This window comes from Mycena indigotica, assembly GCF_014461135.1.
Source record: "Mycena indigotica strain 171206Taipei chromosome Unknown Mind.scaff0013, whole genome shotgun sequence".
NCBI classification, from domain to species: Eukaryota; Fungi; Basidiomycota; class Agaricomycetes; order Agaricales; family Mycenaceae; genus Mycena; species Mycena indigotica.
The window spans coordinates 441,378-460,270 of NW_023503012.1; the positions used below are offsets into that span (position 1 = coordinate 441,378).

The 18,893-nt window shown below is 52.8% G+C and overlaps 5 protein-coding genes across 5 annotated transcripts; 2 read left to right on the forward strand and 3 right to left on the reverse strand.

Moving 5' to 3' along the window:
* Positions 1-6,698: 6,698 nt before the first annotated feature.
* On the forward strand, positions 6,699-7,445 carry MIND_01262700 (ML domain-containing protein; the record flags this gene model as incomplete). The annotated part of the gene is made up of 5 exons (XM_037369109.1): positions 6,699-6,846; positions 6,900-7,012; positions 7,065-7,144; positions 7,197-7,288; positions 7,342-7,445. Exons 1-5 carry the CDS (start codon positions 6,717-6,719, stop codon positions 7,443-7,445), a joined length of 519 nt encoding a protein of 172 aa, XP_037214315.1. The 5' UTR covers positions 6,699-6,716.
* Positions 7,446-8,647: 1,202 nt separating this feature from the next.
* On the reverse strand, positions 8,648-10,174 carry MIND_01262800 (Fe2OG dioxygenase domain-containing protein; the record flags this gene model as incomplete). The annotated part of the gene is made up of 3 exons (XM_037369110.1): positions 10,002-10,174; positions 9,680-9,951; positions 8,648-9,633 (listed from the first exon to the last, which is right to left on the reverse strand). The coding sequence occupies exons 1-3, from the start codon at positions 10,157-10,159 to the stop codon at positions 8,648-8,650; spliced, it is 1,416 nt and encodes a 471-aa protein (XP_037214316.1). The 5' UTR covers positions 10,160-10,174.
* Positions 10,175-10,304: 130 nt separating this feature from the next.
* MIND_01262900 (Hydrophobin 2) lies at positions 10,305-10,794 on the reverse strand (the record flags this gene model as incomplete). The annotated part of the gene is made up of 3 exons (XM_037369111.1): positions 10,696-10,794; positions 10,444-10,643; positions 10,305-10,389 (listed from the first exon to the last, which is right to left on the reverse strand). The coding sequence occupies exons 1-3, from the start codon at positions 10,729-10,731 to the stop codon at positions 10,305-10,307; spliced, it is 321 nt and encodes a 106-aa protein (XP_037214317.1). The 5' UTR covers positions 10,732-10,794.
* Positions 10,795-12,882: 2,088 nt separating this feature from the next.
* MIND_01263000 (Hydrophobin 2) lies at positions 12,883-13,294 on the forward strand (the record flags this gene model as incomplete). The annotated part of the gene is made up of 3 exons (XM_037369112.1): positions 12,883-12,918; positions 12,968-13,161; positions 13,210-13,294. The coding sequence occupies 3 exons, from the start codon at positions 12,883-12,885 to the stop codon at positions 13,292-13,294; spliced, it is 315 nt and encodes a 104-aa protein (XP_037214318.1).
* Positions 13,295-15,030: 1,736 nt separating this feature from the next.
* On the reverse strand, positions 15,031-15,932 carry MIND_01263100 (uncharacterized protein; the record flags this gene model as incomplete). The annotated part of the gene is made up of 3 exons (XM_037369113.1): positions 15,031-15,436; positions 15,482-15,588; positions 15,642-15,932. 3 exons carry the CDS (start codon positions 15,930-15,932, stop codon positions 15,031-15,033), a joined length of 804 nt encoding a protein of 267 aa, XP_037214319.1.
* Between the last annotated feature and the right edge of the window lie 2,961 nt (positions 15,933-18,893).

Consider the following 18,893-nt stretch of genomic DNA (forward strand, 5'->3'; position numbering starts at 1 on the left):
GTTACCAAACAGCGCTCCCATTCACTATCGGAGTCCACATCCGAACCACTCCGTATCACAGCAGCCGCAACGGGGATACGGGCAACATAAGCAGGAATACCAAGTGCCAAGTTCCCCTTGCATTCACGTTTGCGATGCGGAACCCAATCCTTGTCGGTAGGCGTCAAGCGGCAGTTGAAGCACCCGCCCGCAGCGCTGATACGATCACGGTCGGCTTGGGTTAGTGGTGGGACGGATGACGAGAGAGCAGCAGGAGCAGGAGCAGCGGAACGGGAAGGAATGGAAAAAGAAGGAGCTGCACGGAGTCGAATCGAGCCATTGAGGATGGCCGCGTCCCAGAGACCAGTCATGAGGCTGACGAGCGCGTTGTAGCGAATGGAATGGAGGTTGAAGCCAGGCGAAATCTTGGTATTCGTGCAAAGGACGGGGTGCGAGAAGGCGAGGACGTGATATTTAATAACGGTATCGGAAAGCTTCCACTCGGGGCCAGCTGCATTCAGAACCCGGTTGGCACGCTCGAAACGTTCGATAAAACCCTTGAATGTGTCGTCTCCCTGTTTGACGCTATAGACCTCGAGCATTGCGTCCATCCGCCAGGTCGGGGCCACAAACTTATCGCGCAAAGCATTCGTGAAGTCATCCCAAGACTTCAGGCGCTGCAAGTCCTCACGGTTGGTATCCCACCATTCCGCGAGCGATTCCTCCTCCAACTGTTTGCCCGCCAGCGTGATAAGCGTGGCAGCTGTGAGCTTGAGGTCGGGGTTCCAAACAGTCCATGTGGCATGCTCGTCTTGGCAGCGGCCAACCCAGCTGCGAACCGAGAGAGGAGTTGGCTTCTCCGTGAATGCAGGGGAACGTGAGTTTCGTCATTCGTGGCACACGCGTGGACGATTTGGGCAGGGCAGGGATGGCAGGGACGGCGGGAGGGAAGAGGTGTGGGGGAAGACGGTGGTGGGGATCGAACTCGGCAGACGGCGAGGGCAAGAGAGGCGTTGTAGGCGAGCGAGAGCGCGCGCGAGACGGCGAGCGAGACGGCGACGGCGAGCGAGACAAATGAGGAGAGCGCGGCGAGTGGGACGCGTCGGCCGAATGAGAGCGAGCGCGAGACGGCGAACGCGGCGCAAAAAGGTCGTCAGGTGCGGCCGGAGATTCGGCCACGTCGGTCAAGGGGCCGGACCGGTGTCGTTGTCGTTGTGCAGTGGTGGTGGGGCGCGACGACGCGTTAGAGCTCGCCGCAGCTGTCGATCTGCGCGGATTGGGCGCCAGTGGGGGCAAGGGAACAAGGGGAAGCACGCGTTGGAGGCGAGGTTGAGACGAGGGAGGCGCGAAGAGAGGCGGGGCGGCTGCTACGTGGCAAGAGGGAGGTGGGAATGTGCGTGACAGGACGTGGGAATCCGCCGCAAGAGTTCGCGCGCAATCGCCGCGACGACGCGTCGCTTATCTCGCCAAGCCCGGGATCGGCCGAAGAAGCGCGGCGAGGCCGTCGGGAGACCGGGAAAGCCGCCGGGTGCGTCGGGGGAGGTGCGGGAAGGCCGGGGAGGCGCCGAATGGACCACGAAGGCTTGCAGGGACGTAGTTTTTCGATTTTAAGCCAAGAAAACAGGTAGTGGGTTGTGAAAAAAGTGGAAACTGGGTGGTCTAGCCCAGAAACACTGAGGAACACACAGAAACACAACAGAATCCTGCTATATTCTGGAACAACGATGGAGGACAGAGGTGAGTGACTAAAGAGGCAGTGCTAATGTGACGGAGGAATGTAGGTAAGGCTCCCAGGCTTACAAGGATCCAAAGAGAAGAAACTCTAAGGGTCCGCCTGCTAGGGCGCCAACTATATACTGGTCGTCCGTAACTGCCGACGTAGAGCGCAGAAGGCCTGAGCGGCGTCGCAGGCTCTGTCCCAAGGTGATCGTTGGGAGGGTCTTGACGGATCGGTGATTGTGCGGGCGAAGGAGGCCGTGGACGATGGTCGGGGTGGGTCGGAGCGTCCGAGGGGGCGCCGGTCGGATGTGCCTCGGATGCCCTCGGATGGTCCGAAGGAGGCCGAAGTAGGGGTTCCCCTGACAGCAGGGTGACTGACATGGGAATGGGAAGCTGGTGGGGGGAGATTTGGGGAAGATTATTCAGCAATTTTATTTGTACATGCTTGTGTTTGTTGTTTACACTTGTTTGTTCCGAATTTATGAACATGCCTCTAAGGGTGGTTTTAGGTCTCACTACTGCTGACAACAACGACAACAACTTTGATTTGAACCAAGATATGCTTACATCATTTGATCCCATCACTACCCACCACCCGAGAACACCTGAATTTATAGGAGATTGGAGTTATAGCTTGATATGAAGACATGAAGATGGGGAAACTATGCTCAGATGTGCTTCCCTTTATGGAATGTTGCCCTCTTTAAATGGAGCAACCCATATTGGAGTTGTTTATGCCATTTATGGTGTGGAAGCTGATGCTCTTAATGCTAGTTGTTCTACCCTCAATGATGGAGACAACAAAGGGAACAGGTAATGTATCTATTTTCAGCAATGACATACTAGATGGGACGGTGACTGTGACCACTATCATTTTGGGTTTTGGGTTGAGATCATTTTGGAGTGGGTTGTTGTTGTGGGATGTTTGGCCACAAGAGGCATACTTAGTATGTCATCTTTGTCCTATGCTACATCCACACCTCCTTCCTCTCCACCTAACTTAACTTCAACATCGACACCACCACTATCAACCATCACCAGCATACTTCCCATCATCAACATCATCACTGTCAACAGTGATACCATCACACTTACACCACTTTCACCACCTCAACTTAGTCATCATGCATGGATATGTTTTCCATGGAACCCTGAACATACAGACCTTGATTTGGGTGTTTTGGTTGTTGGTGGAGTTGTTTCTGCATTCACCATTGCTCTCATTTCATGTGTTTCAATAGTCAGCTACCTAGCGGGCGGACCCTTAGAGTTTCTTCTCTTTGGATCCTCCCCTGCTAGGACCTGGATCTTAGGCCTCTAGGGTTGCCCTTACAGTCATCTGCAGGCGAAAATTGCTTGTATAAAAAAATTAAAGTTGTCTCAAAATTACCTATGTCATTTTCCAGAAGATGTTGCTTATTAATGTTACTGTATATTGCCCATAGTCTGTGTGAAGTGCCATGTTGACCAGAGGAGCGGAGTCAGAATCGAAGTTGGAAACAAAATCAAAGTCCGAATGCACTTGGGGACGGAACACCACAGAAGGATGTTTGGGTGACCATGGCTTCCAGTTGACCATAAGCCAAAACAAGAGAGAAGTCAAGATGCTACTAGGTAATAGAGACCAGCAACATTAATTTACGAACTGAAGTACATAGTAATACATCAAAGTATTTATAGTATGAAAAGTAACGGAAACAGAATCAGTGATAACAAGGTAAGTAACAAGATTAGAACAAGGATGAGTAAAGTAGTAAGGGAGTTGTATATGAGGAATAAGGCATAGATGATTGCATAGATCAGAAGTCAGCATAATTGGGAACACTCAGTAAATCTTTATTGCCTAAAACCCAAATACCAGAATCAGAGTCAGAATTGAATGCCGGAGTCAGCATGGATATAACAGTGTCACGGATAAGACCCGGCCCGTCCTCTCTGGTGCTGGTGTTGGGCCACCGCGGGCCCGTAACACGCAGCACGTGATGACGGGGAATATGCGCCCCAGTAGGAGGAACGCACACGTGGGAAGCACGTGACCGAGAACGACGTGTCGAGCTGTTGCTGAGCCCAACTCGACACCAGGGGACTGGGGAGGAGTGCTAGGAGGTTAGGAGTAGCGCCTGGCCTGCAAGGGATGTACGATCGTCCCCTCTGCGGCCAGGAACGGTCATGAGGAGGAGCAGGAGAGGCCAGGGTGTCTCCGATCACCCCCTTTGCGGGCCCGCATATATAATGTGCGATAGCGTACCAGCTCATATGGCTGCATCTATGCAAAAGATGTGGGTGGCATCCTAGGGGGGTAATGCAAAAGATGAGGGCAACTGCTTGAAAATTAAATTAAATAACACTGTTTTCTTGTTTGTGGCTGCTATATCAAGGTATCAGTGATGGGATCAATGACATATAGGTATGTTGATCAATGTGGAACGATTTTTGATTGCCATCAGAGCTTTTGATGACTGCATCTTGCTACATCAACCTTACTTAATCGATTATTAATTTTTTGGTCCCTGGGCTTATAAGTCCCAAATATAATATTACGAATATTCGGCCCAAAGAAAAGGTGATTTATCTTCCTATATGCATTTTTATATTAGTCATATCTCTTGATTCCAGTGAGAAATTCATGAAATACATCTGTCACAACATCTTTTGCATTACCCCCTTGGGATGGTACCCACATCTTTTGCATAGATGCAGCTATATGTACTGAGCGTACCATGTACTCTATCGCTTAGATCCTCTGAAGAACTACCTTTCTCTGTGCAAGGAGGTGCTAACGACTCATCAGGCCCGACACAACCCGATTCGAACCTTCAACCACCGACAGCAACAAGGGACCGAGTTAACGGGCCCTTTCGGTTTCGATCTACCCCGCTTGCCATTAGTGGTGAGCACGGGTCCGGGTCTGGGTCTCAGAGAGCTGACCCTAACCCTGACCCTTCCAGGTACAGGTCTAACCGGGTCCGGTTGACCCACGGGTTGTAGACATGGAAGCAGAAGATATATTAGATACAATAATTTCAACATAACATACATTTTGCTATATGATATTGGCTCAGATATAGCGTATGTGTCAGACTGCGGGTCGGGCCGTACAAGGACCTCTCCTAAGAACGCGCGCCCGGGAACAGAACAGACGGATAGTCGGGCCCGCAAGTATGGCGGGCGGGGTAGATCAAAACCGAAAGGGCCATGAACTCGGTCCCTTGTCGCTATCGGTTGTAGAAGGTTCGAATCGGGTCGTGTCGGGCCCGATGGGTACACTATCGCGTCTTATATATGCGGGCCTGCAAAGGGGGTGATCGGACACCCTGGCCTCTCCTGCTCCTCCTCGCCCCCGTTCCTGGCCGTAGAGGGGACGATCATATATCCCTTGCAGGCCAGGCGCTACTCCTAACCTCCTAGCACTCCTCCCCAGTCCCCTTGTGTCGAGTTGGGCTCGGCGACGGCTCGACGCATTGTTCTCGGTCACATGCTTCCCACGTGTGCGTCCTCCTACTGGGGCGCATGTTCCTCGTCGTCACGTGCTGCGTGCTACGGGCCCGCAATGGCCCGACACCAGCGCCCGGAGCGGACAGGCCGGGTCTTATTCGTGACAGCATATAGTCTATTCATCAAGATTTTAAGTATATTTAATATGGTGTACTCAGATGTCACATGTCATATGTGTGACTCGAGTGACATGTGACTTTTTTTTGTCTCTTAAAACCTACAAAAATCATGTTTAGATAGGAATTTGTTAAATCGCAACAGCTTTTTAGACCCTCTGGGTTGACCCTGACAGGGTCCGGGTTTGGCCAGGTTCAGAAATTGGTGTACCCTGCCTCTGACCCTGACAGACCCTACCCTGAAACCCCTGCGGGTTGACCCTGACCCGTGCTCTACCCTACTCGCCATACTCGCGGGCCCGACGATTCATCTGTTCTGTTCCAGGTGCGCGTTCTTAGGAGAAGTCCTTGCACGGCCCGACCCGCAGTCTGACAAACAGTCTGACAGCATAGTCTAGACATCTCAGACCTTGTCCAAACTGCTGGTAGGTCTTCAACCAACAGTCACAGCATTGGCCTTTACTACCCATGCCTGGCGTGCTGGATGGCCAGCTCAAGGCTGGGCTCATGGGTTCAAGGCCCCAGGCCCACACCCATATCTATGCTGGCCCGCCCTTAGTGACAATCACGACTAGTAAGACCTATTTTCTTCATAAGAATTATGTTGTACCTGCTACAATGTATATGACTTAAGTATGGGTAATATACTGTAACATTAATAAATAACATCTTCTGAAACTTAAAAATAACATTAAATTTTTGATGCAACTTCAGTCTTTGATCCTTTTTTATCATACAAATAGCAATTATCTCAAAACAACTTTTATATAGGGCAACTCAGATTAAGGACAAGTTAAGGAAAATGACAAGTTCAATTCCAGGCATGATTTAAAACAGGAGCAACTTTTTTTAAAGTTCTGTACAACTTTCGTCTTACTAAGGGCAACTTGATCAGAGTGCAAGTTACACTGTAACTCATTTGAGTTGAAATTGTCTTATCTCAGAATTCAAGTTGTTACAACTTAAACATCAAGTTGCTTTTAGGCCAAGTTGTTCCAGATCGATTGAATGTAACTTCTCAGAATTCCAAGTTGCCTGCATGTGTCAAATACTTATATGACAAAATTTCAAAGTAATCTTAAAAATTACAGATGTTTTTATTTCAAACTTGTTGTTTATTAATGTTACTACAGTACACTATAAGTATTTAGTATTGCCCATAGTACTCAAGCTCAATTGGATAAGACTTGCCAACTACTTGCAGCAGATCTAGCTGAGCTTGACAACCAAAGTTGGTTGTCTTCCCAACACTACCTTACGTCCGATGAAAGGCAAGGAAATACCACCATCAAAATTCTTGCTGGTTCTCAAACCGAAGACTTCTTCATTTGACATGTCACACAAATCACAAATCACATACATAAGTCACATAAGTCACTTAACCGACGTCACCTCCTCTTAACCACCATGTTACGACGCTCGCTCGCCATCGTGCTTTTCGCCAGCCTTGCGGCTCTCGCTACCGCGCTACCAGAGCTGCAACTACCTCTCGGAAATGTCAGGACCGCGCCAGACAGCTGGGAATACACGGACTGCGGTGCGTGATAAGCACGGAACACGCGGACTGTTCCCTCATCGCGTTTCTCACAGGAGAGGAGTCGGATGCGGTCCAGATACGGTCTATCACAGTATCCCCCGACCCGCCGAAGATTGGGTCCGACCTCACGGTCACCATCGTTGCCGACGTGAAGGAGACTATCGAGGTGCGTTGGCCGCTGCGTCTTGTGTCGAGTTGTTGACGCCGGACCTTTGCAGGAGGGCGCGACGGCGGATGTTCTCGTCAAGGTCGGCCGTATCAAGCTGTTGGAGCAAACATTTGACCTCTGCGAAGAAGCGTGTGTCCTCCCTCCACTCGACACAAACCGCGCACTCACTCCCCTTCCACAGTCGTAAAGCCAATGCCTCCATCTCCTGTCCGGTCGAGCCCGGGCTCCACACTATCGAGCAGACAGTGACGTTGCCGAAGGAGGTGCCCAAATGTGCGCCGTTGTCTCTGTCTTGCTTCTTTTAACTAACTGGCTTGCTTTCGCAGTGAAATATGTTATAAGTGTGCGGGGCTTCACTGTCGAGGAGGACAGTATGGCGTGTGTGGACCTGACGGTGCAATTCCGGCCCTTCTTCCAGTTCTGGGAGTAATGCATTCACAATTTCACACTGGGCGAGTACAGGACTCGAGAAAGAGTTATTATACGTCCGTCTCATCCATTATCCCATGTGTACCTTCGTCCGTGCGAGTTGTTGACAATGATGACTTGCAATTGTCTCTTCGATGGGAAAGGCCTAAACGACCTTCACTTTCGGTCTCGGAAATCCGCAACAACATTGAGACAAAACATGGGTTCATCGTCGACGGTGTAGCCTGCTCCGGCTCCCTAGCAGGTCCTCAGTCCCGGTTTCTCATATCAAAAACCTGGGGAAATCTCCTTGCGTAGATCGAAACTCTGCGCCACATCTTATTCGCCTTTCTCGATAGCCTGAGGGCATTGGATAGTGGCGTTGGCCCACCCTCTGCTAGTGCCATTCGGTCAGCGCATGGCGGTCAACGCTGGAGTAGCTTACGCCTCCTCGCCGATGTCGAATTTTCTGGTGAGGAGCTTGATTAACCCTATCTTGACGACTACATCGACCCAGGCCCCATCCTACAGCATTTGAACGATTTAGTGCCAACTAAATCTCCCCACTCACGGTCACCTCGACACGTCGCTCTATTGCTCCATTGACCTTCACGGTCAACTCTTTGCCTGCCAATGCCTGGAATGGGGGTCGGGGGAGATGTCCAGCGAGCGGAGGTCGATGCTGTCCGTTTCTTGCAATTGCGGATCCCAGTGTCAGGGGTCTCAGAACTCACTATAGTCGACAGTCGACACACGACCACTAGCTGAGTGCATTTGCGCCTCCAAGTGTCAAGCTCGTCGTTGGAAGACAAGCGTTGACGGTTGAGCAACTTGAGCTTGTATTGCAGTGGCATTTGCGGTGTCGTTGCAGCGGCGTTATGGGCCAGGGCCCCACGACCAAAAGCGTCGAGAATGGGGGGATAAAGAGGAGGAGCGCTCGCTGAATCTTCAATCCTGATGCGGCTTATCACGTCGACAATGTAGTGCTGTCCGTTCCTCCACGTTATAATGATGCTGCACCTCTCGACTCGAAGTATTATACAGATGTCCCTTTTTCCGGGTTGGTCATTACTTGATTAATTTTTAAAAGTGCTCCATTCTTGCTCCAATTCTTCGCGGTGCATTATTTGAAAAAATAAGTACATGTACAGTACTGAGTAAGTAATACCAACTGCAAATTCGCACAATTACAGACAAGAGGAACCATTTCACCACCTACCACTCTTATTGATCGTCATCCGCCGAAACCTCGCGCCCCTCCTCACCAACCTTCGGGATCCGCACAAACAACTCCGCATGGCCATACACGAAGCCCTGCCCATAGTCGTTGCCCATATACCCGCCATAACCGCTCTCCGCCTCGTTCTTCTCCCCAGGCGGGGTCACCCAATATACCGGTTCCCCATCTTCCTCCCTTGCATCCTCCTCAGGTTCGGCCGCAGCTTCGTCCTCGCCCGTCTTCTGCCGCTTCGCTGCACGCTCCGTGTCAGTGCCCTTACTCGGCACCCGCCCGCGCTCGTTGACCTCTTTAAAGATCGTTCCCTGCTCCTGAATCTCAAAGTCCATATCAAACTCCTCGTACACGTCCCCGATCTCCACCGGGTCGTCCATCACGATAAGAGCTGGCGAGCCAGCATACCCGTCCTCGCGGATGCGGTACATCAACCGGACTTGCGGTTGAAGCCCGGCCCGCACTGCCGCGTTCCGCAGCCGGGCGTCGCACCCCTTGAGCAGTGCCGTGTCGATAAATGACTGGTTTCTGGAGCGGGAGTAGCTGTTGGCGTACGGGCGCGGCATCGGGTACTGATGTGTCAGCCCAAACGCTAGATGCCCGCCCTTGGGAAACCACTTCGGGTCCGCCAACAGCGCCCGGAGCGAAGTTTCGCATGCGAGCTCGGGCGGCGGAGTAATCCGTGTGGTCGGTGCAGATGCCGGCGTGACGAAGAGATTGTAGGTGAGAGTTACGCGGTAGCCAGCAGTGACGGGCTCGACGGTATGCGTGACGTCGCTGAAGAACGCGACATATGCGACAACAGACGATCCAGAGTGAGCTTGAAGCTGGCTGGCGGAATCAAAGACCCATTTCGACTCGTTTTGTGAGAGGGTTAGCGCGCCGCCTTCGTGCCGCGTTGGCAAAACAACGACAAGCGAGCCAAGCATGTTGTCTCCACGCGGCGTGTCCTTGTGGGCCTTGAAGAATGAGCCGGGGCCTTGAACGTGTCAACGAAGTAAGTAGAACTCGGAAGGATGGCGCACCATAAACGTTTAGCTTGTACATCTCCGCCCGCAAAGCCTTGCCCTTCATGTCCTGGGACACAAGCAGTTCCGGCGCAATGGCATCCAGAATACCCGCCGCCGCGATATCCAACCGCGCTGAGAAGTCTTTCACATCGATCTTCCCCGCCTTGCGGTATTCTTCATCCAACACATCCCCTTCTGCTGCCTCCGAGCCAAATGTGGCCTTCTGGCACGCGCTGGCAAGCTGCGCGAGTGACTCTTCGGATGGCCCCTCGCTGAAGTCGATGTATCTTCCAATTCCACTCAGCCGGGGTCGATTTTTAGTTAAGAAGAGACTCACCGTGCAGCCCCCTTCTCCTCTTCAAGTTGTGCGCTGCGGTAAAACAGGCCCAAGTCCTCCTTCCGCAAGGCCTGTACACCGCTCGTGTACGGGACGGCCGTCTTGAGTGACCGCCGAAGCAGATCGATGTGGTCGGCGGTCGTCCACATTCCCGGCATGGTGGACGTTAGGAGAAGAAGGAGTCACGGCATGACACGCTGATCTGATGGGCAATTTATGTGATATGACTTCGTGTGGGAACAGACAAAAAAATAGCACAAAGGAATCCAATCTGTGTTACAACGGGCACAGTTACACAGGTACTTAAAGAGTGATAGGAATGCAGTTGATTGCAATGAGACCGCCCCACTGAACCTCCGGCGCGTCGCAAGTGACCGTGGTGCCACCACTGAACGGCGTATCAGCATTGTGGACGACGACAATCGAAGGAGGAAGAAATTACCAGTTGTTGCCAACGACGGTGATGGGCGAGCAGCCCAAACCGATGGGGACGTTGATACCGGTGAGGTCGAGGCCAACGAGGGCGGCAACGGCGGAGACAGCGCTGCTGGTTGAGCTCTGCACACTGTTGCAGCACTGGGGCGAGGTAGGGGGAGTGACTGGGGGCGGTGGGTTCCCGGTCGGGGTGGCGGCAGCAAGGGTCTGCAGAAGAGGCAAGTCAGCGCAGTGAGAGGCAACCAATGAAGGGACCTACAGCGAGAGCGAAGAGAGCAGCAAATTTGGAGAACATGTTTGTTCGAGTGTTTACTTCAACTGGTGGGTGGTTGGAGTGAGGGATGGGGAATAACAGGGCCGCCTTTTATCCTATTCTGCGTCAAGGAAGAGATGCCATCAAGAACCGGATATCCAGGGTTGTGCTTGAATTTCTGCAAAACAAAACGCGGAGATGACGTCGGTGGCTGGATCGCAGAGCAGTCAACATTCTCGCTGCCAGCGGGCTTTGAAAATCTGCCTCGGAATCGGTGGAAGGCAACCGATGACAACTTGAAGGCAATGAACAGCAACTGTCGAATGAATGTGATCTATTGGGTTCCGCCGACGGGGAGAGTCCTCCGACACCTATGAGACTTGGGCAAGAGAGTCAGAGTCGATGGAAAAGCTTCGTGGTGGATTGAAAGTTGTTCAAGGAAAAGCGAGGCTCAGGAAATCATGAATACGCAGTTCTTCCTGTTATGTTATGAGCACATACCGGTTTACACCTCCTATGGCACCAGACACTATGCCTGTGCTTCTGATCCATTGCATTTACAACGTCCACCGTTGTCGGAACCGCGCAAGTCCAAGGCCTTCTCGCACTCCACAAGGTACAGGGAACGAATACCCGTCAAAGGCAAACACTCGAAGTCGAACGCTGTATGGGATGACGTCGTTGTACTTGGAACAGCCGCCCGCCGGGGCGTAGAGGACAGCAGGAAGGCAGGACGAGCGCCGACATGAGAGAAGGAGGAAAGAAGGTTGACCACACGTCATCGTTGATTGGGATCAATCATCTATCACTCAAATCAGCCTGGGTCCGAATTCGGGTGGCAGACCGAATATTCCTGCAATCCTTATTGCAATTGGCCGCACAAAAAATCAGCATAACTTCTTTCCCCTGCGCACAACTTGACCGTCCAAAACTTACTTGCTGGGTAAATTGATGTCGTATCATGATCCACGCGATGTGACAGATCCCACGTCCCTTCTTGTCTTTCATGGTGTCTGCGGACCTGTCCCTGCTTTCGCTTCTCCCCGCAACGTCACCTCAATCGGACACCCGTTGATGGCCTCTTTCTTCCCACGCACGATGACTTCGCTTTTTCTTGCCTGAACGTCGCATATTCTGGTGTGTGGAGTGGGAAACCGTGTTGGCCTTCATTCAGTTCGGTTTTCAGAGCTGTAACCGCTGCAACAGCATTGTAACTCGGGCGGTCTCAAACAGATCCAGTTGATTCATTCCCCATCTAAGGCGCAAACGCGCGAACGTCGGTTGTACTAGTATGGCAGCAAACTTCACAGTCGGAGTTGAACGAAGATTACAGACGATAGTCCGCATGTGGAGCAACAGTCAAAGTGCGTTTGAGCGTTGACTCTGTGCTGTTTCCCCTTACTAACTTAAGCTCGGGCCTGCTATAGCTACTCGACCATAACCTCTTTGAAGAAATATCTTGCACGCTGCGGCAGAAGTTGGTGTCCGAGGTGTTCGACTGATCAGGGTAACGAAGCGCTCACCGTTCTTGCCGCCAATGGACACATCGTTGTTGGTGGCGCAACGAAATCATACTTGGCGCACTTTCGATCGAAATAGAACTGAACCTATCTTGCACTTCCGCGGCGTCTCGATGTGGAGATTGCTGACTGCGGTCAAGGGCAATACTCAATTGTTTCTTGACGTCAAAAATGCTACTCTGCACTGAGTCGTTCAACGGTCGTCGCTCACCAAAAGGGTCACAGTATCCCCCTCGAATACGAGTCTCTCAGGGCTGCGTCGATGCCCGCTGTCATCAAAAGACAACTTTTCCAGACCATGGCTCACTCGCGTATCTATCTTGGCCTGTCCAGTTTGAACTGTGTCCTGCCAGCTTCCGATGTCGCCTTCTGACGATGCTGCCCATAGCTCCACCCGGACGTTCTGTGTGCCCCTTTGCGCAAGTAGTATGTTCCAGATGGGTTTCAAACCCCATTCGGTTCCCCAACGGAGAGCAAAGTCACAACAACAAGATGTATCTTTCTGAACGACCGGCTCCACGCCAAGTTTTATGCGGGCCTTCGGTCTTTATTGTCCTCATCTGCTCCGTCATCAACCCCAGCTGAGCAAACCAAGAACACAATAAAAGCCACCTGGACTCGTTCCAAATCTTCACTCCAACCACCCACCAGTTGAAGTAACCACTCAAAGAACATGTTATCCAAGTTTGCTGCCCTCTTCGCTCTTGCTGTAGATCCTATGTCTTCCTGGCTTCTCAATCGCTGATTAATTTCTCTAGACCCTTGCTGCCGCCACCGGGACTCCTCCACCCCCGGTCACTCCCCCAACCTCTCCTCAGTGCTGCAAGAGCGTGCAGAGCTCGACCAGCAGCGCTGTCTCTGCCATCGCCGCCCTCGTTGGCCTCGACCTCACTGGTATCAATGTTCCCATTGGCCTCGGCTGCTCGCCCATCACCGTCATCGGCAACAACTGGTAAGTTTCATACTTTTGTCATCTTGTCTGAGGCTGATGCGTTGTCAGCGGTGGTACCAAGGTCACCTGCGACGCCCCGGAGGCTCAGTGGGGCGGCCTCATTGCCATCAACTGCATCCCCATCACTCTGTAAGGAGAGAGCAGCAAAACGCCAGGTAACCGCTGTGTCGTTCCACTTCTTGTGTTGAGAACCCATGTATCTCCTTCGTCATCGAGCTTGAAATTTGACTTATTGAAGTTTGTTGTCAAGTTAGTGGGTGCTTTTGTGGACGGACACGTCAAAATTAGACAATCCTGGTGTTATATCACGTTCGGGCTGAAGCTGAGGCGGCCGCCGTTCGGCATGACCTCAATCTCGCTGTGATTGGCCGCGCTGAACGTCTGGCACGTTGATCAGGTGGCGCGGCACGCTGCGGCATGTCACGTATTGACGTGCCGAGCGACTCATATGAGATACTTAAAAGGTGTGAGAGGAAGCAGGGAATTACGCTCATACGACTCCCCCCGGTACCCCTCAGTCAAGGTCATCTCCGGCTCAGCATGAACCGCAACCTCAAGTGAGTCCGCTTTATTTCTCTTGCCCCGATCCGCCCGGACAGTCGGCAACATCTGGGGCCCTTGGGCGGGCAGATTGGTCGATGAGATATGGCTCTCAGTAAGTCCTTCTACCGTCTCTCCTGCTGCCATGACGTCGATCTGTTGCAACATCGCCACCGCCCATTGTCGCGGTCATGATTCATCCTATGCGCATCCCTCGAAGCCTTGAATGAGTGCTCAGCACGGTGTAACATCCATCCCTAGAACCATGACCACAGGAGTCAGCAGAACAACCGTGACGAACAACTCAGCCAACACCACTGCAGATTCGACCCTCCTCCGTGCTACGATCGACCGGGGACCGCAAGGGGACCGACAATAAGGTGGGCAGGGGTGGGTTGTACGCTCGACCGTCTCGCAGTCGAGTATGCCGCGCCGTGTGGGACGATTGCCAAACACAACGGTAAGATTTAATCATGATGGTTGCCGGCCCCTGTGTATTCCGCACCAAACGCTCTTGTCCCTCTCATCCGTGCGCACACATACACATCATTCTTTCGTCAACCTGAAAGAGTCAAGTCCCAGACCAAGTTCAATACTAATCGATACTGCCGTGATCTCAAACTTGAAAGCTTTTCGTCAACCTGATATTGTTTACGCCACGTCCGTCACAGTCTACTTCAAAGAGTCAAGTCCCAGACCAAGTTCGATACTAATCGATACTGCCGTGATCTCAAACTTGAAAGCTCAAGGTTCAGGGGAGAACTTGAAGGAATTCAGTGGGACTCGGACTCAATCAATCAAGTGAGCAGCAAGAGAGGAAGTCAACGTGAAGGAAGATTGTTTCAACACAAGATGGTTTTCGACGCCAAGACACCTAGTAATAACCCATAGCACATCTCACAAAGTGATTGGGATGCAGTTAATTGCAATCAAGCCACCCCATTCTTTCTGTGGAGCATCGCATACAACGGTAGTGTTGCCGCTACGAATCAAAATGAGTATAATAAGCAACACATACCAGCGTACGTACCAGTTGTTTCCGACCACAGTGATGGGCGAGCAGCCCAAGCCGATGGGGACATTGAGGCCGCTGAGGTCGAGCCCGAGAAGGGCAGCGACGGCGCTAACAGCGCTGCTGGTGGAGCTCTGAACGCTTGTGCAGCACTGGGGCGAGGTTGGGGGAGTGACTGGGGGAGTGTCCCAGGGAGCGGCGGCGGCAAGGGTCTGTCGACGATGAGTAAATTATCAGTGGGTGCGTGGAAGAAGCCTTACAGCAAGAGCGAAGAGAGCAGCGAACTTGGAGAACATGTTTGTCTGGGAGTGTTTACTTCAACTGGTGGGTGGTTGGAGTGAGGAATGGCAGAGAGCAGCGTCGCCTTTTATCCCATTCCGCATAGCGATAAGGGGCTTGCTTATTCGCTGAGTTGTATTCCGCGCGAGATGACGTCGGTGGCTGGTTGGACGTGCATGTCGCAGAGGAGCGAGCATTCCTGCTGCCATGATGAGTTGAGGAAGTGCCGCGGAATTGGTGGGAGACAGCCAATAAGAAGTGAATGAACAGTGCCAACTGTCCAATGAATGGGTGGATTTCTGTGTCGCCCGACGGTGTAACACAAAGATTGGGAATCTATGGGAGGAAATGTTGGCGCCTCTCAACGGCTCCCATGGCTCTTGTTTCCTAACGAGACAACGTCGCAAGTTGCTCGCAACGAAGCACTCGAATTCTCGTGACGACCTGCTCAGAAGTCAGCACTTGTAAGAAGTCATTAATGTCACTCACAAGTTTCCCTCTGATGCTCCTAGGCGCCGTAGAACACATCTATCGGTGGACATGTTGGCGTCTCTCATGGCTCTTGTTTCCTCGGAAGGTAACGAAGCACTGGAATTCTGTATAATTCGCTCAGCAGTCAGGACTGGAAAAAGTCATTATTGTCACTCACGAGTGTCCCTCCGATGTCAACCAGCGCGTTCAACCCATCCCATGCATCACGTCCAACGCTCTCGGGGCCGCAACGACTCAACACACGCTCTCCCACTCCACAAGGTACAGGGAACGCACACCCGCTAAAGGCATTCGGTCGAATGCGGTGGGATGACGTCGCTGTACTCGTATATCGAAGCATCGGCGCGTCGGTGAAACTAGGGGGAGGGTTGACACAGGCAGGACAGCGACATGAGAGAAAGAGGAAAGAAGAGTGCGCGTCATCATGCTGATCAATCGATACAAGCATTGAAAGGACCCACGTTCGAATACCGGTGCGGGCAGGCGCTTAATCCAAAGTTATGCTATCAGGACATCTCGGACGACACTACTACTAGACTAGTAATATGCTCCATTACGATGCCTCCACGATAAATTCTTTGTTAACGCAGAACTTTCTCCGAGCCGTTGCTTGAGGGACTGAGAAGGAAATCTCCTGCACGCGAACTTGAACAATTTAAATATACATCCCTCTATTGGGCACCAAGCAACCAGACACGCAACCAACTAAGTAGTAGGAAAAACTGCACACTGGATTTTTCCGACAAGCCATTACAAACAGTAGCGACTCGTTTAGGCAGTGATAGGGAGGCAGTTGAGCGCGATGAGCCCGGCCCACTCCGCCTTCGGGGGCTCGCAGATGACACTCAGGCGGGCGCTGTGAAATGCATTAGCACATTGATCCTGTACTTGCAAATCGGGACCGACCAATTGTTTCCACCGATGGTGATGGGTGAGCAGCTGAGGCCGACCGGGACGTTGAGGCCGGTGAGGTCAACGCCGACAATGGCAGCGACAGCGGATGCGGCGGCGCTCGTCGAGCTCACGACGCTGTTGCAACACTGCGGCGAGGTGGGCGTGGTGGCGGCAGCAAGGGTCTATGGCCCGGGATGGTCAGTTGAAGAAGAGTTGTTCCAGCGAGAATGAGGCCTACAGCGAGCGCAAAGAGGGCAGTGAGCTTGGCGAACATGGTGTTTCTGAGGGTTTACTGCAACGGTGGTTGGTTGGAGTAAGGATTGGGGAGGGAGGGGCAGGATTTTATCGTGTTTCGCGCAGCTGGCGATAGTAAATTCTAGAAACAAGGAGTTGGGGAACGTAGACGCGCTGTTGAACAGGTGGCTGCATTGAACGGCGCAGGACAGGAAGCATTCCCGATGTCAAGTAGCAGGAATTCGAGGTTGCCGCGGATTGGACCAGTAGAACGAATAGAAATGGCCGCTACTGTGATGACACCACGGTGTCCGCTTGTCCCGATTCGCCCGACGGCAGTCAGTACAGACAATGGGCCCGACAGAGAAGATGAGTGCCTGACCGCGCAGGCAGTATTCGCGTCTGAACACGTCTTCCTGTTTATTCAATGGCGATATCGATAACAGAAGTTGGACCACTTGAACTGAAGCGTTCAACGACTCCCATGGAAAGTAAAAGTAACGACTCGCTCACCGGACTTTCCCGCCCACGCCCTAGAACACGCACAGCGGCCACAAGGCCAACTTGGAGTCCAGTCGTCCCACTCCACACTGAGTCCCTGACACAGTGACACCGACCCGCGACGAACTCACGGTCAGCATAGAAGCGCCCTGTAATGCATGACCGTGGCGCCGACGGAAGAGACAGCGCGCATGTAAAGCAAAGGACATGAGCGCAGGAGGCAAAGAACGCGCCACGTAAGCATCACGCCGTTCCACAGCATCGCGGGTTCGAGGCAGGGCAGGCGTAAGTATTTGGAATACGGACCTTATCATTCTGCGGACTGGCTGGGGCGCGGAATGCTAAGTGAGATGACTATTGCTCGTGGCATGAAATATCTACTAAGTAGCTCGGCGCCAGATCTTGTGGAGACGCTCAGGTCGGGCGAAATGTCTGAAACTCTGATATCGATCGAATCGGATGAACGGGTGATGCGACATCATTTTTTCTTGCCACTCGCGATGACGACGACGAAGGGGACACCCACGACCGCGGACGCTATGTGCTAGCTGGGGGAGACAGCTTCCACCCATAGGTCTTACTTCAAAGTCCGCGCTGAACTCTTCCTCTTGAGTCTTGGCAACTGCTTCAGCGCTCGCGACACTGGCACTTTTCAGCCCCATCGCCGACTTTGTTCACCAGCTTCAGCTCCGTCTTCGACACCTCACACCTTTCTCACCCTCGGCCTGATCAGCCGGACCAAGCACCGCCATAGCAACCAGGCCCATTGTCCTCCCCTCAATGCCACGTGGCCGCAAAACTGGTCCCAGCACTGACATCACAGAATCACGATGCGCCATCAGTGCATTGTGACGCGTCCAAAGCGCCGCTGCAGCACAAAGGCTGTCACCGGCCAGCCCCGCATATGGCGATTCCGCGCGAGTGGCGAGAGTGGCGCTGCCCGAACAGGCAATTTCAGCAAGCAATCCGGCTGGGGAGGAGGGATTGGGTATAAAAGCTGCTTGCTGGTGAGGGAGGGGTTTCCCAAGCCGCTTGTCAGCCACCTCCCCTCCCGCCACCCATTGCCCATCGGTGATTATATCCTCCTCTCATCCCTTCCACATCGACGATGCCGCGAGCCCAGCCAACCCAGAAACAACGCAAGGGACGCCGGCCGCCCTTCCCCAAGCGCAAATACCAGTGCATCGAGCCTGGCTGCGACTGGTCCTTTAAAACAAGGACAGATTTACTGCGCCACCAAAACACGCACCTGCTGCCCGCCGAGCGCCTCGAAGTGTGCGTCCCTTGTCTGTGACCCATCTCCACCGTCTAATCGAAGCGGAACAGGTCTTTCAAATGCACATTTCCAGGGTGTACCGTCGCGTGTCTGCAGGAGAGCGGGCTCCGGACCCACATAAATAGCCAGTGCGTTTCGTGCCACCCACTTTGCCACCCTGCTAATTGACCTCTCAGCACTGGGGCCAAGCCTTTTGCGTGCAGATACTGCATCCACCGAACGGGCGACGCGGCGGGGATGAACCACCATGAACAGAAGCACCACCCTAAGGAGTACGTGCCCCGCAGCCTAGAGTGTCGGGCCGCCCGCCGATCCGCGTCAATTGACGGCGCCAGTGATGTCAGCGCGGAGGAGGAGGAGTCCGACAATGGAGCATTTGGCGTCTACGACTACTCCAACGGCACAGCTGGACCCTCAAACTATCCCGGCGCTGCGACCGATGACTATTTTTATGGTGTCAACGCGCCGGTTGCTTCGCCTCACATCTTCACGCAACAAGAGCAG